The sequence below is a fragment of the Salminus brasiliensis genome, chromosome 1 (genome assembly GCF_030463535.1).
Source record: "Salminus brasiliensis chromosome 1, fSalBra1.hap2, whole genome shotgun sequence".
In the NCBI taxonomy this organism is placed as follows: Eukaryota; Metazoa; Chordata; class Actinopteri; order Characiformes; family Bryconidae; genus Salminus; species Salminus brasiliensis.
In genome coordinates, this window is record NC_132878.1 from 91,872,940 (window position 1) to 91,890,360 (window position 17,421).

Consider the following 17,421-nt stretch of genomic DNA (forward strand, 5'->3'; position numbering starts at 1 on the left):
CATACTGTAAATTTATATTAGGGTACACAGACAGAATAAGCTCTTTTTTAAATTCCCTTGACTTCGGAAGAAACAATGAATAAGCAGGCGTCCCAATACTTTTGTCCACACAGTGTACATTGGCCTCGTAGCAAGTGCAAAGCTAAAGAAGCCAAACTTTAGACACTAAACATGTCTCGGCTGATTGACTACATTGAGGATAACCGTAATTTAGTAATTAATACTCTACCATAGTCACAGCCTTCACCAAAGCCAGGCCTGTTGGTGAAGGGCTCTGTTGCATGTGGGAGGTCGGCAGCAGAGGGGAATAGATGTGGACTGTGATGGCCATTGGAAAAGAGCTGTGCGTCTGTGCTCTGTGTGTGGTGATCACTGTGCTGATGAGGAGGGACGGGAGCGCAGCGTCCATCCTGCAACTCCTAACAAAGAGGAATACAGGCAGAAATGAAATGCAATGAAATTTATTACTGTTCAGAAATGTGGAGTTTTTGCCTGTGAAGTTTGGAGAGGTTGTGTCCATAATGATGGGTTGCAAAGAATTCTGGATGTGTAATCAGAGAGGAAAAAGGATGAATCTCATCCGATCCTGTAACTGATCTCACCTGAAACAGCTAAGCACTGTATGATGTTGTAAGCGGTGTCTTGCAGTTTCCTGCTGTGAACAACAGCAGCAGCACTTACACCTAGCATAAGCTTTTAGGCCCCAGCCAGACATGCTTACTATTCTGGGGCAGCCCAGCTTTTAGCCTCTGGTAAGACAATCTGCCTTCTCAGATTGTTCTGGCGTTAGCTTCTAGGCTCCATTCAGCCATTCTTCATTCCCTGATGTGGCCTAGCCTTAACTTTTAGGCTCTGGCCAGTCATTCTCCCTTCTCCGATTTGGCTAGTGTTAGCTTTTACGCTCTGATCAGTCATTCTCCCTTTCTGATTAGCATTAACTTTTAGGCCCAGCCAGCGAGTCTCCCTTCTGTGATGGTGCTAATGTTAGGTTTTAGGCTCCTATCAGCTATTCTCCTTTCTCCGGTACAGCACAGTCTTAACTTTTAGGCTCTGGCCAGTCATTCTCCCTTCTCCGATTTGGCTAGTGTTAGGTTTTACGCTTTGACCAGCCATTCTCCCTTTCTTATGCATCTAGCATTAACTTTTAGGCCCGGGCAGGGAGTCTCCATTCTGTGATGGTGCTAACGTTAGCTTTTAGGCCCCAATCACCCATTCTCCCTTCTCCGATTCGGATAGCATTAGCTTTTACGCTGTGGCCAGCCATTCCCCATTCTGTGATGCATCTAACGTTAGTTTTTAGGCCTGGGCAGCAAGTCTCCCTTCTGTGATGCATCTAACGTTAGTTTTTAGGCCTGGGCAGCAAGTCTCCATTCTGTGATGCATCTAACGTTAGTTTTTAGGCCTGGGCAGCAAGTCTCCCTTCTGTGATGCATCTAACGTTAGTTTTTAGGCCTGGGCAGCAAGTCTCCCTTCTGTGATGCATCTAACGTTAGTTTTTAGGCCTGGGCAGCAAGTCTCCATTCTGTGATGCATCTAACGTTAGTTTTTAGGATCAGCCATTCTCAATTCTCCGCTACAGCCTAGCCTTAGCTTTTAGGCTTTGGCTAGACATTTTCCCCACTCCTGTGGGGCCTAGTCTTAGTTCTTTTGCATTTGACCAGCCATTTTTCCTTTTAGGACCTAGCCTTTTAAGCATCACTTTCACAATTTCTCCTGAAGTAACTGTTGCATTTACCCTCTAAAGTCTTTAGCAAGTGGGCTTTTTGTTGGAGGAATAAATGCAATGACTCAATGGCATTTGAGGTTCAGGTTTGTCACTTCTATGTACCAAACTCATCACTTAACTATTCTAAGATAAATACGTTATTGGGCACTTTTAAGAAAAGAGCATCAGTTCAAAACAGCTAGTTTCAAAGCGCTAGTAGATCTTGCTGATAATTAAGGTTTCAATATTGCAATCAGAAAAGAAAAAAAGGGTATTGTGCCATCTCTACTGAGTAGTGTTGATTTTCACTTGTTACCCTTAAAATAATAAAGAAAAAATATAGAGAGATTTTACAAGACATCAAAGTGCCTTTCTAAGAATGAACAACTGGCAATTGTCTTTCCCAAACAGTTGTTAAAAGCTCATAAGAAAACTGAAACTGGCTGACATCACCACATGAGATAACGTATGTGGGTTCTGAATCATTCCCGAGACTTTTATCAGCTGCTCTCTGGGGTCTGCAGCTTCCAACAGTTTCCTCTTTAGCTCTATCATATCAGACTGGGCGTCCTGCCTGTGAGACAAAATCATGTCTTTAGCGCCTCACTGCAGAACAGTTCTCTGGTTGAGGAAGATGCATGTTTTATGGGTTTGTGGGTTAACCAGTGAGCACCTGATTTTCAGCATGGACCACATCTTTCCAGGGCATCCCACAGCTAAACAGCAACTCTTACACACCCATCGTCCACATGATGCAAAAGAAAACAGGGCTCATCGGACCAGGCGGTAGAGCTAGGCAATATGACAATATTTTATCATATCATGATTAATTTTGTTATCGTGGTACAATATGCACAATGTATTGTGGATATTACCAGTGCCTAAAGAATACCGATTATCTGCATGTTTAATTACAAATAGTGTAACCAGTCTTATTCAATTCAATGGAGTGCAGCATATTTTAAGTACAAATCACAGTACGGCAGTTTTTTTTTTAAATACGCTTTTGGTGCATTTTGTCTACATGGCAAAATATTGTGATAAATGGTGTATATCGTACAAAATGTCTTTAAATATCGTGATATATTTTTTTTCCATATTGCCCAGCTCTACCAGGCAGCCTCATTTCATTGCTCCAAATGTCAGTCCAGACACTTGTGTGCCCATTGTAGGCATTTTTGACAGTGGACGGGCGTTAGCATGGGCACACTGACCAGTCTGTGTCAACACAGCCCTATTATGCATTCCTCCTGTAACCATCACTAGACATTCCTGCGACTTGTGACACAGTAGCCTTTCTGTCAGTTCTGACAATGACTACTTGGCTCTTGTTAAAGTGGGCTAGGTCTTTACAACAGACCATTTCTCCCACATCCAACAAAGATGACAAAATCCTGCACCTAACAACTGAGGTTACATACAGGGCCCAGCCCTTTCCCTTCCTATGTTGCTGTGTCTGTTTCTGATCTCATCAGCAATACTTTCATAACCATCTGTCATGAAACATTTAGCTGTAGGAAGTGAAACAATACACAAAAATTACAAGATTCTACACCTAACAATTAGAATCAACATTATATGATTATATCTGGTATAATGAGTAATGAGTGGGTATAATGTTGGTGGTAATGGCAACCTATTATCACCCCCCCTCCCACCTCAGTAATTTGCCTTGGTGAATTCTAGATATGTATAATATATATTTTATATATTACCTTGAGTTGAGCATCCACATGATTTGGAAGCTTAAAAATGGGTAAAAATGCTACAGAATGCTGCTTTAAAAGTCTTTACAAAGCCAAATATCTAACGTCTACCAAACGTCTGACAGGCACATTTGTATGTGTGTGGGAGAATGTGTGTGTGTATGTGTGTGTATATGTGTGTATATATACCCTCTCTTGCTGCCTCCATGTATCACTGAGGAACACGCTCTCCAGCTCACGATTAATGCTGTCGTTATAGCTGCTCACTCTACACACAGTTGGCTTTGGCACTCCCATGCTGGTGGAGGAGGCAGGATGTAATTTAATCTGGAAAACACACACACACACACACACACACACACACACACACACACACACACACACATTCAGTACATCAATGCTTAAAACAACCCTTCTGATGTGTATCTGACATCCAGTGCAATGGTGCTCTACTGTAAGCAAGACCATCAAATTCAATACCACGGTTGTTCATTAAGATCATTTAAGAAAACCATGACTAAGCGACATAAGGCTGGCCTTATGACCAGGAGAGGACCTTTGACATTTTTAGTTGGGACTTGAATCTGAATAATTCTGGGCTGAAAAAAAAGTGAGGCTGACATCACCACAAGAGATAACGTATGTGGGCTTTGGTATTACTGAGACTTTTATCAGCTGCTCCTTAAGGTTTGCAGTTTCCAACAGCTTCCTCTTACTAACTAACCTTACCATATCAGACTGGCCGTCCTGACCACAAAACACAACCTCACTGTCTTTAGCGCCTCACTGCTCCTCAGTTCTTTAGTAGAGAGACACATTTTTTTAATCCATGAAATTACAAAGAGGGAGTTCACCAGCAAGCTTCTGCTTTTTTCAGTGTGGACCTTCCTGTAGAAAAGAGAACTGGTTGGTCCTGCTCTATGGTAAACTTGCTTGCTCTGTTGTTTTTTTTTTATATGCGGTAGCATTCAACATTTAGAATCATCTACCACATTAATGAGTTTTGTTATTTTGTCATGTAATAATATCCTCAATATTACAACTAGCTGGCACCAAGACATTGCAGCAGATTATACAGTATGTCCTGTAAGTTGTGAGGTGGAACTACTGTAAATTAGACTTGTTGTTCCAAGTCCACATAATATAATATATAACAGCCACATAGTATAAGAAAATCCTTTATTAGACCCACAGTGGGGAAATTCACAGTGGTACAGCAGCAAAGGGATAGCAAGACACTCAGATGCAACATGTAGATGAATTACCAATATATAAACAATATAAATAATAAATAAAAAAACTCTGAGGAAAAACAGTATTACAATATAATTTACAGATAATTGCTAATCGACCCTTAATTGCACAAGGGGGGGGGGGGGGGGGTTGCACATTGTTTTTTTTACATTTAGGGACCTTTATGTAAATTGTTCTTCCAAATTAATACTGCATTTTTGATCATCGATACATGATCGCAAAACTTCATATTGTGATACTATAAGACAAACAATACATAACAAAAATATATATTAAATATTAGGAAAACTGTCAAAAGCACACTATCATCTGCATAAAATCTGCGTTAAAGAAAATGTGACTTTTCATCCAATCAGAACAGTGGGATCTGAAGACAGAACAACACTGCCATCTAGTGGTCGGGGTTTAAACACAACACTAATTGAACCACTGTCTGACAGTTACTTTACATGTAAATTGTTCACTCAAATGAATACTGCATTTTTGGTCATCGATACAGTATCGCAAAACTTCATATTGTGAAACATCAATATATCAATATTTTCTAACACCCCTAGTTATGCAGCTAAAATATCACAGTGTACAGATAAAGACTGATTTCTGGTGTGTTATTCCAGGGTGTAAGAACGCTGGAGCAAATACGCCAGTGGAGGGCCTCTACAGCACAGCGTGGATGCTTCCATGACCATGAGGTCATGGGGCCTGAAGGTTTCTATAGTGGTTCCGAGGCCTCTCAGACTGTGACTCTTCCTTGCTCTAAGGACTAGTGAGTCCACCCTGCCACTTGCTTGCAAACTGTGTGTGTGTGGTTGTTTTAGCTCTTTTATTGACTATTCTATTTGCTGCATCTTTAGGTCCCAATATACATTGATCTTATTATTGAATTATTATATTATATATGCCCCAGGTCATCAAATCTGGACCATGAGTCCAGTTTCCAGTCCTGGATTTTGTAATCACTGCAAAATAAGGGAATACCTAATGCAAAAATCACAGAGTCCAGGACCAGAAACTGGTCTAGATTTGAAGACCTCTGGTATTGATGATAAATTTCTTTCATTTCCCTTCCTTACAGAAATCATGTTAGGACACACACACACACACACACACACACACACACACACACACACACACACAAACACAAACCTGGACTTGGCTACATAAGGAAAGTGAAGGTGATTCTGGCTCTTTGTTGCGGTGAATTCCCAGCACGCTTCTCTGAAGCTGTACACACAATTTGGCGATCTGTGAGGGGGAAAAAAATCATTATTAAATTAATTAATTATTAAAATCATTACCTAAATGGTTTAAATAGAGGACAGAAGCACAATATCACGGCCTAAACAGCCAGAATTAGTTGGCCCATTCAACTGGAGCCTGCGCTTCCATTTTTGGGAAGGAATCACGTCTGCCGTGTGTCGTTTGTTGAAGGGAATGAAATGAGCAGACTTTAGAGTGATTAGGCAGGATTTGCTCTCAGTGAATACAATTAGGACTCGATTCAACAGTGAAAGTGCTCCAGATCCAGGACACAGCAAACCCCATCAATATGGTTTTCCTAAACTGTGGAAGGCAGTCAGCCAATGTGAGCAGTAGGGTTGAGCAGTATCCACATGTTTTTTTTTTCATAGTCATCCCGTCTCCAAATATTGCAGGGGGACAAGGAGTGGCACAGGTTCTGCAGATAGTCCTATGTTTTTTTTGAGTGGTCATCTTATCCTGCAATATCCTACAAAGTTTGCTCAGAGGATCATCACCTATCATCTGAAATCAGTCATTCAATAATGTTAAACAATGTTAAACTGTCAGTCTGACAACTGCAAATGTTAAACTGCTGTGAATCAGGACATTCAGAGCGTCTGAATAAAAAGGTGGGGTTCGAGCATGATTTTGAGGCTCTACAGTCTGCCACAACGCACTGCAATGTCATTCCAAGTGAACAGCATCTCTCACTACATGATCTGAATGTGGACCAGAATGCATTGCAAATCTCTTCGTTACTAAGCAACGGACAGTGGAACGAAATGGAGCCATCAACGTCTACTTTGCTAATACAAGAAAATGATTGATACAGGATGCCGAGAATTTCAGATATTTCCCCATGTAGTTTATTAACAGTTGGTTTAGGTTGCTCAGCAATATAACAGTCACAAACGGTTCCATGAACAGCACAATGCTTTACTAACTTTACTTCAGAGTTTCAAAGTGTGTGCAGCTTCCTTCTGGTAGAAGACTCAAAAACCATCAAAACCAGCACTACACGCCTCACACTATAATCTATAAACCTAATCTAGAACTGAACAGAGCTTCTAAATTTCACTGAGCCAACACAGTACTGATACATAACATGCATAACATTTGCACAATGATCATTTCCACAGCTGTACAGATGTAAATGTTTCTGTAAATGTTTATATAATTCTATCTGTACATAATAGTTTTTTTTACAGCTCTTTATTAATTTTAGTACTTTTAAACTTTTAATTCTTATTCTATTTATTGTTTAGTGTATTTTTCTCTCTCAGTGTAATACTTATTAACAGTTTGTTTGTTTGTTTATGTTTGTTTATGCGACCACTGCTAACGCATTATGATGAGGAAATATCTGAATTCATGTGTGTTTTAGCACTACTTAGTGAGCCTATACATTGGTGAAAGTATAAGATCCTCGAGACACCTTTAGGGGTGCTTCCAACAGTATGGAAGACAGTGTGAAGCCAACAGTGGTTGGAGCTACCACACCACGTGGGAGACTGGGGTTCGATTCCTGGTCTGGGTGACTGTTCTGTGCTACACCAATAAGAGTCCTTGGGCCAGACTCCTAACACTACATTGGCCCTCCTCTGTAATACAAGTAACCGTGTAAGTCACTCTGGATAAGAGCATCAGCTAAATGCCATGAATGTAACTGTGGTGGAACCTCTTATGGTGTTGTGAGGAACCTTTAAGGAACCATTTTCTTCTAAAAACCTTTTCCAAAATGTTCCTCAAAGTTTTCTCCACAGTTTTAAATGGAGCCTCCAAATGTTCCTCCAGAACAGAAATCTGACACATCATACATAATCAATATTTAGAAATACCATCCTTATCTTAAGATTCCATTATCATTTTTTCAAATACTATGATATACCATATTACAATTACTGGCTGAGCATAATTGAGCAGTTCAATAGTTCCAATTTAACATATTAGAATTGGGGAATATCTGCCCTCTCCAAAGTAAGTCAGCCTTAAAGCTTCTAAACTAAAGCCCAACTGGTCAGGTGATCTCGTGCAGACCAAAAACATGTAGTTTATCCCTGAAGGAGCATGACGTTATCATGAGCATCTGTCAGACATCCAGAGCTCAACAGGAAACAACATAAACTGTGTTTAAAATAGCTGGCCGAATGTGTATGTATCTATAAGCATGAGTTTGTGTGTTCTTTAGGTACCTCTTCACGGTGATCAGCACTGGACCAGGATGCTGAGCGCTTGTGCACTGTCAGGCCTTCCAGATCGTCGGACCAAAAGCCAGGAGTCTGCAGCAGAGATCAGAAAACACACACACACACACACACACACACACACACACACACACACACACCTTTGTTTTTATATAAAACCAGACTGGGGTCATCACAATGTCCTATATGCATGTTACAGTCATGACAAAAAAATAGAACACCTAACATTTGGTATATACACTATTATGGACAAAAGTATTGGGATGCACCTCTTAAATCACTGAATTCAGGTGTTTCATTCAGTCCTATTTTGCCACAGGTGTATAAAATCAAGCCCCTAGCCATGCAGTCTGCCTTTCTTACACACATTAGTGAAAGACTGGGAGGTTCTGAAGAGCTCACTGAACTCCAGCGTGGCTCTGTATGTAATAGGAGACACCGCTGCTGCACCAACAACTACAAGTCAGCTGGTGTAATTTTCTCCCTCCTAGATCTTCCTCTATCAGCTGTGAGTGGTGTTATTATTGAACAGTGGAAGAGTTTAGGAGGAACAGCTCACAGAGAGCAGCTCAGCCACCGAGTGTCAGTCAGATCACGTAAAGCCACAGAGCGGGGTCAGGGTCATGCTCTATGAAAATGGTTAAAAGCTTATTAAAATTCATTTTTATTAAACTCAATGCATTTGCATAACTCTGTGCCTGCACATCATAACCCAAGTAAAAAAAATAACCTTAAGAAGGAATTTAATTCCTCTTCATTCAGTCCCGTCTTGTTTACTGACAAGAAACAGTGTCCTGTTACAACCTGAACATCCAGCTTGTTTGAGTGTGTGGGTGTGCACTCCACACCAGCTGCTGTGTGTGACTACAAAATGTTGTAGTTAGATAAGATAACATCTCACACTGCAGGGTCCTGCCCAGAGGCAACCAAATTCAGGCACAAAATAAAGACAAGAATTATTTTGGTAACCTCCTGTAACCTTAAAAATCAGCCCAAGGCTCTGTGTTCAGCTGAACAGGCTGGTAGGTTCACCCTACCAGGATCTAGGTTCAGATCCTCCTAGAAGGCTGCAGTGCTCCACTGACTTCCCAACAGACAGGAACAGCGCAGGGATTAATCACGTTCCCCAAATCTTCCACTCCAATAACTCCACAGTACATTGATGTGAACAGGCAGATGAACTGCTGTTGGCTGAATGAGTGATTGTACGCAAATAACACCACAAAACCAACTGAAACGCAGAGCCTTTTGAATATAATAATATATATATATATATATATATATATATATATATATATATATATATATTTTTTTTTTTTTTTTTTTTTTTTTTTTTTTTTTTTTTTTTTTAATCACAATATGGGCCCTTTAAGACTGATATGTCACATGTTGAAAGGTGATGTGACATCACAACCATGATGAGTCCAAACAAACTTTTGACTTTTGCAGCTTAGCCTCCAAGTATTGCCTGTATGAACATTTGGGACATATCTACAAGTCACACATAAAGTCATTTACACATACAGGCTCATTTAAATAAATAAATAAATAACATTTTGCAACTTAGTTTCCACACACAGAGTGTATAGACTGTATTACTGTATACTTGTGTCCTATTTCTACAGGGCATGCAAATAGCCTTAAGAAAAAGGGTGCACATATTTGTCATGTCAAGAGTCATGTCTCCAGCTAAAATGTCCATGTAGGGACCGTATGGCTAGCCCTCAGGTTCCGCGTTGGCCCACCAGGGTAAGTGATGGGACCAGGAGGGGTTAAACATGGGCCCCATCTGGGTTGTGCACTGCATACGGGGCCTAGATGGAACCATTGTGAGATTAAGGTAGGCTGTAACAATCAGGGCCTGTTTGGGAAGCACCCAACTGGGTGCCAGTGAATACGCTTGTACAAACCACCTCAGAGCCCATGCGCACCTGGAACCCAATGCGTCATTCTTTTCCATGGCAACGAAGGGTCAAACGTTTGTATCCTTCACCAGGCGACACATCCCGAGATCCACTGCTGCCGTCAAGGTTGCTAGGTGACCGGAGCAGCACAAACAGACTTACTTAGTCTTATTTCAGGTCGTCCTTCGTGATCTACGCAGCCTTTGATGGCTATGTCTTCGTATACTGTGTTCTTCGAAGGATGCAGCCCCTGAATTGGGACACAGCTACAGAGTGTATGTATATATATATATATATATATATATATATATGTGTGTGTGTGTGTGTGTTTTGTGACCTGGACATATTACTACAGTACATGTAAATGACTTCATAGTAGAGGTGGGCAATATGATATTTTATCATAAATTTTGTTATTGTGATAACAATATGCGTTTCTAATCATATGGAAAGGACTGTTAGTGTTTATTAAACATTGATCAGCTGCAGGTTTCATCACTTACAGTCTAATTAGACTGGTTTAATTAAATGAAGAGCAGCAGATGCTGATAAATATTGTGATACAGTGTTTCTACCATATCGCCCAGCCCTTCTACATAGGTCATCACACCCATGATAAATTCACACCAACACAGTTTCCACATGTGGACTGTACGGTGTGTGTGAACTGTGGGATGGTGTTTACATACCCCATCAAACTCTTTTTATTCTCAGTAAAAGCAAGGCTTCTGCCATGAGAGTCCAAGACCCTGTCCAAATACTGCACTTTTTTATCCAGGCATGTATTTTAAAAAAGTCTACTTTCCTGAACTGCCCAGCCTCTCTACAGCCATGGCGAGCAGCAGATGGAGCGAAGAATGATGCAGACATTCCTGCTGCACCGAGCTCTCGCGGCCTCTGCAGCCCAGAAGCCTGCATTAGCATATGTATAGCTCCCGCTGCGGCTAGCTTAGAGGCGGCCTGGAGGGCCAGGTGGCGAGGCTGTGTGTGCACCCGCTCGCCTGACTTAGTGTAAACACGCACCCACCCGCTCGCCCACGCTCCTGCATAGACTCGTGTGCGAATGACAGGTGCAAACGACTGCACCTCTACAGAGCTGCACTCATCAGTCAGCTCTCTATTGCTGCGGAGGGTGACGAAACGTCTGGCCTTTGTTCTCCGCTGTCTTTAGGGGAGGGGGCAACAGGGGGTTCGGCATAATTAAACCAGCGAGCAGCCACACAGGACGTTATTTACAGTGAGATGCAGGAAATCCAACATTAAACTCATTCCGCCGAGGCCAGATGGCTACTGTGTGCCAATGAAAACAGGCCTAATGCTGCGAAACTCAAGTTTGTCTATAGGGGGATTAGCATTGTTGTCACCTGCTCTGAAACTTTCCCCCTGCTCTGAAAGGTTTTTCCCCCCAGAACAAGGACAACTAGGTTGCTCAGCAACAATACAAGTAGGTTTTCCCCCCTCTTACCCCAAATACAGTTCATCAACCAAGACAAGATTGGTGTCTGAAGGCTAACATAGCTAAAAGCTAATGGGGGGCTTCCAGCAACCAATCCGCACTGAATATTCTCTGCACGTCTCAGGAGCCAACTGTGACTATATATGCCAAAACACCTCTACAACACTGATCATTACTGATAGCACTCCTATAATACCCAATATTGACAAAAGTATTGGGACACTCATTCATTGCTCATTCATTGTTTCTTCTGAGGTCAAGGACATTAAAAAATAGTGTACTCTGCTTTTGTTGGGGTAACTGTCTCTACTGTCCAGGGAAAAAGGCTTTCTACTAGATTTTGGAGGAGCACTGCTGTGAGGATTTGATTGCATTCAGAGCATTAGTGAGGTCAGGATGTTGGATGATCACTACTCCACCTCATCATCCCCAACTCCACAACTCATCCTAAAAGTACTTGACATCAACCATCATTCCTACAGGGAATAGACAAGCTTATGCATATGCACATCAAAGTCAGCAATGGGTGCAACTTAAAATAACTGAATGCATTCATTAGAAGGGGTGTCCACAAACATTTGGACATATTGTGTATTTTAGCAGCACTTCAATGATTAAGCAGGTTTAGGCCTTTTTCTTGGCCCTTGTACTCCGGCCGAGAAGTGCCTGGGACTTTCCCTTGATCTCACGTTAGCATTTACTTCTACAGTTGCAGTGGTCAGGACCTACCAAAATAGGGCCAAGAACAGGCACCAGCGACAGGCTCATGGGCACCCAAGGCTTACAGATGTTAATGGAGGCCCCACCTCACAACTTACAGGGAGCTCTGCTAGCGTATTGGTGCCAGATACCACAGGACACTTTCAGAGGTCTTGTGGAGTCCATGCCTCGAATGGTCAGATCTGTTGTGGCGGCACAAGGGAGGCCTACTCAATATTAGGCAGGTGGTATTAATGTCATTGCTGATCGGTGTATGCCCCAATTAGCACCATGCAACAGCTCTGAATGTCCTCTAAGGGTTTTAGTGGTGAAGCACTAAGCGTACAGCACTGCACTGATTTAGCAGGGCAGTTTTAGCATTGTGAAAACTGCACGCCTAAAGCATCCCACACTCAAACTGCCGTGAGATGGTGAGTAAGTAATGCCACATGGATTCAGGCATTGCACCAAAACCCACCAAACATGTCCTGGCTGATCAACTGCGTTTAGGGTGGGGTGCGGGGGAAGGAGTGCATGTTTGATTTTTTGCCAGACTGCTCCTTTAATGGTGTCAGGTCTAATGTGCAGTGTGTGAAGGTGCTCCATGGGCATATGTGCAGTCTCACCTGTGTGGCTTTGTCGGTCATGCAGGTGCGCTGGGCCGGATGTAGCTCCCGTGGCCACTGACCACACAGGTACTGCTCAGTTATTAGTTCCATCGAGGAGTTCTGCTGGGGTGGTCCTGCTGGCTGTGGCTTGGACTTCTCCACTATTATTAACACACACACACACACACACACACACACACAGGTTGAGAGATATGGACAACAGACCAGTATTGTGATTATATTGTTATATATTGTAACTGTAAAACACAAGACTGATCAGCCATAACATTAGCACCACCTGCCTAAAATTGAGTAGGACCTCCCTTGTGGAGGACCTCTGAAGGAGCCCTCTGGTATCTGGCACCAAGATGGATATCGGGCCTCCATGGATTGCATTAATAAGCCTTAGATACCCATGACCCTGTTGCCGATTCACTGTTTGCCCTTTCTTGGACCACATTTGGTCTGTACTGACCACTGCATACTGGGAACGCCCTACAAGATCTACCTGATGTTTTGCAGATGTTCTGACCCAGCCATATAGCCAACACAGTATGGCTCTTGTCTACGTGGTTCAGATTTTGAATAGACAGTTTTCCCTGCATTTAACAACACATCACCTCCAGGAACTTCAGGAAATATAATCAAATCCCTCAACAGATGCGACCATAGATGACGATAATCAGTGTTTTTCCATCCTTCCTGTCAGTGGTGTTAATGTTATGGCTGATATTTTGAGATGAAAAAATTTAGTTCATTAAAATACACACTGGAAAATAAATGTGTAATGTGATATGATCTTAAATCCAATCAATATGTAATATTACTCATTGAGATTAAAGTAGGAATATTGTACAGGTATTTAATTACATTTAATTATCACATATATTTCTTTGTTTAGAATAGTTAATAATACAATATTTCTTTAATTAAAAATAATAACAAAAAGAAAACCCACAAAACAAACAAACAAACCAAGGAAAAAAAAATAGTAATCTACTCAAAAGTCAAAACAAAAAAACGTGATAGGCTGACTGACTGCAACTCAGGTCAGTGATAAAGGATGTAGAACACTACACTTAAAATGGGCAGGCCCTCCTTTTGCTCTCAAAACAGCCTCAACTCCACAAGGAATCAATTTCTTTGAGATTCTGATCAATGTTGGCAAGATCCAATCACACAAATTTCTACATATCAGAATCTCCCAGATAAATGTTTTATCAGATTTTTAATTATTGATATTTGCTGCAAGTCTAAACGATCTTATATCCTACTATCCCACTGTCTTGCTGTCTAAGGTTTTGCCAGGTTGCCTAATTAATAGCACAGAACTGTGAATCGTCTACTGTCCGATACATCAGTCCAGCCCTGGGGCATATCAGCAACGGCACTGGCTGTTACACACATGAAAACATGGACTGTTGTCATGTTGATCTGAGCATTTTTAATTTGCTTTGGTATAAATTACATTCAATTTTACATTTGAGTTTCTTACACTCATCCAGAGTGTAATAAAGGAAACACATGCAGTGAGTGGTTCTGCAGTTCTGCAGACGGAAACACCTTGTTGATGAGAGGTCAACAGAGAATGGGCAGACTGGTTGGAGCTGACAGAAAGGCTACAGTAACTCGGAGAACCACTCTGTAAAACTGTAGTCACCTCAGAATGAACAACACGTCCAGCCTTGAGGAGGATCAGCTACAACAGCAGAAGACCGTGTCGGGTTTCCACATAAACAACTTTAAATGCTTACTATGGTACTTTGAGGGGCACCACAGAAAAATTTTGACTTGATTCCATAAAAAACATGTTTTTAATAAAGATGTGTGGGTGTGAAGAACCTTTTAATGGTCTTTTTCAGTTAGGTTCTTCACACCCACACATCTTTTTTTAAAACACTCCATGACAAATCTCCATGAACTGCATGTTTCTTTATGGAACCGATCATTGATTCTTCTATGGCATCCCTCAAAGAACCATCTGAAGCCCTTTCATTTTTAAGAGAGTTAACAGAAAGTGTTCCTACTAAAGTGATTTGTGAGTGTATATCCCATATCCAACAGAAGCTGGGTTTAATACTGTAACAAATACAATAATGATTAAATCAAGCATGCTAGAATATGTTAATTAAAGGCATTTTATTATTATTTTTACATTTCTATTCTAAATTACGACATGAAAAGTAAAAAAAAACTAACACCACAACATCTTCCCCTCCACTAAACAATCACAATGGTCACAACACACAAATGGCTCCTTAAGATACAACACGACTATAAAGCTACAAGAACGATTAGCAAGATTACCTTGGTCAACCCTTCAGACCTGGACCGGGACAGCCTGGCTGAACACAGGCAGGCGAGGCTGCTGAGATGTGCTCAAGAACACAGGAGGAGGAAATGAAGCAGACTGAAAGTGCTTCGAGAAGACTTTTAACACTCATTAAAAAACCCACACGCGAGGGCTTACAATGCGCCTACAGCCGAAACCGAATCGAGAACAAGCCGCCGACTCACCCACAGCAAACTCATGGGAGCTCAGCTCAGCTCCTCTGAACACCATCACACTGAATCCACAGCAAACCATGACTAGTAGACCTAGATCTACAGGTTAGACCATAAATGCCATTAAAAAAAACAATGGAAATCAATAAAAATGCCCTCTTCTACTACTAGTCCCCCTACAGTCCTGCACGGAGACATTTTTGGGTTGTTCTAGATTAAAGACAGACATTTGAAGCTATGCAGACACTAATGTATATTCAAGCTCGTCTGCATCCATGTCTCTTTGAGTAAAGAGGCCTAGTTCAGAGCTGCCGCCACTGTTCTCTGATTCGAACAACTGACTGAAATCCTGGTAAGGCCACAGCTCATATACGCAGTCAGAGACACATCTAGAACTTCGGAAGGACCAGCATGATATGGCCAGCATATCACCGAAGTTATACTGGAACAGAGAGCAAGGCCAATTGTGCTCTCTCAGGCTCTGGCTGCTAATGGCAGGCTGCATGGCCTGGGATTCAAACCAGCCATTTTTAGTTTATAGTGGTTTTATTTTTTATAAAAAAAAAAAAAAACACATAAGCAGGTTTTGGATTACTTACCAACTCTACAAAGTTTGAGGCAAGTGTGTGATGATTAGGTTAAGCAGATTACACCAGGATTAGAAGTAGTATTTGTTAGGTGCATGAGCGCAAAATTAAAGCCCAGATATCAAACCTATCATACCTTTGAGTAGAGCTGGGCGATATTTGGAAAATTTATATCACAATATTTAAATAAATTTTTTATGATATGCAATATCTATCACAATATTTTGTCATGTAGTCAAATGCACCAACAGCATAACATTTTAAAAACTGCTATCCAAATACTGTCCCATACTGAGTACCGTGATTTCTACTCAACATATGCTGCACTCCATTCAATTAAATATGACCGATTACACTCTTTGTAATTAAATGTGCAGTTAATAAGTATTCTTTAAGCACAAACAATATCCACAATATACTCATAAAGCATTTTGTGTACCATGATTACAACATTTATCACAATACGATACAATATTGACATATTCCACAGCTCTACGTTTGAGGTGAAGGGAAACTGTGAATTTAACGAAAAGAGATTTAGCTATCTGAAACAGTTCGCTAAAAAGGTGCACGTATTTGTCACTGTACACTGTACAGCGAAATGTGTCCTCCGCATTTAACCCATCTGGTAGTGAACACACACTCACACACACACACATGTGTTAGGGGCAGTGAGTACACACACACACACAGCGGTGGGCAGCCAACTCCAGCGCCCGGGGAGCAGAGAGGGTAAAGGGCCTTGCTCAAGGGCCCAACAGTGGCAGCTTGCTGAGCCCGGGAATCGAACCCACAACCCTGTTATCGATATCCCGGTGCTCTAACCGCTGAGCCACCGCTCTTCTAGGTCTAAATGATGTCTATACTTCTGTCCATCTTTGTAGATAATAAGTCTTTCAGTGTCAGTGTCTGTTGGAGTCATGTGGTAATTTGTGGGTCATAGGCCTTCATGTCTCGTTAGCTAGCTCCATTAGTCCAGTAGTTTCAGAAACGCTATCTTCAGACAGCAAGCATATTATGGCTGTTAAAATACATTTGGGGTAAAATCATTTTGGTAATGAATATAGGAAGATTATTAGAAGGTAATGTAAAAGTAACGTAAAATCTGTAATGCTAAAACAGCAGTAGGAGCCATTTAGATGCCTGAATTTTGGCCCTACTTACCATTGGCCATATTTGAAGATATGTGTGTCATTCAGTGTCAGAAACCACATACGTTAGCTAAGAACAGCACGTCTATTTGAGATTTCTGAACATTTCACTTGATATGGTTCGAGGCAAGAGTGTGTTGTAGCCATGTGGTTTACACAGTGCTAATCAGTGGGTCAAAGGCCTCAGTGTCTTGTTAGCTCCATTAGCCTCGTAGCTCCAGAGAAGCAAGCTTTAGACACCATACATGACTTGGCTGATCAAATACATTTGGGGAATGTGTTTGGAATTATTTGGATTATTTTGAAATAACTGAGAAAGATTATTAGAAGATAACATTTTAAAAAGCTTTCTGTAGAATAGTATTCTAGTTATAAGAGTAGAGTATTGTGGTCTCCATAA

At 41.3% G+C, this 17,421-nt stretch overlaps 1 protein-coding gene across 1 annotated transcript in view; it reads right to left on the reverse strand.

Annotated features, from left to right (window-relative positions):
- The window catches only part of glcci1b (glucocorticoid induced 1b), a 37,788-nt gene that overhangs the window by 3,212 nt on the left and 17,155 nt on the right, over nt 1–17,421 (reverse strand). The window contains exons 2-6 of the mRNA XM_072692415.1: nt 12,797–12,939; nt 8,100–8,186; nt 5,812–5,910; nt 3,601–3,738; nt 230–419 (exon numbers count right to left, since the gene is read on the reverse strand). Of these exons, the coding sequence (XP_072548516.1) occupies nt 230–419; nt 3,601–3,738; nt 5,812–5,910; nt 8,100–8,186; nt 12,797–12,939 (657 nt within the window). The remainder of the gene's footprint in view (nt 1–229; nt 420–3,600; nt 3,739–5,811; nt 5,911–8,099; nt 8,187–12,796; nt 12,940–17,421) is intronic.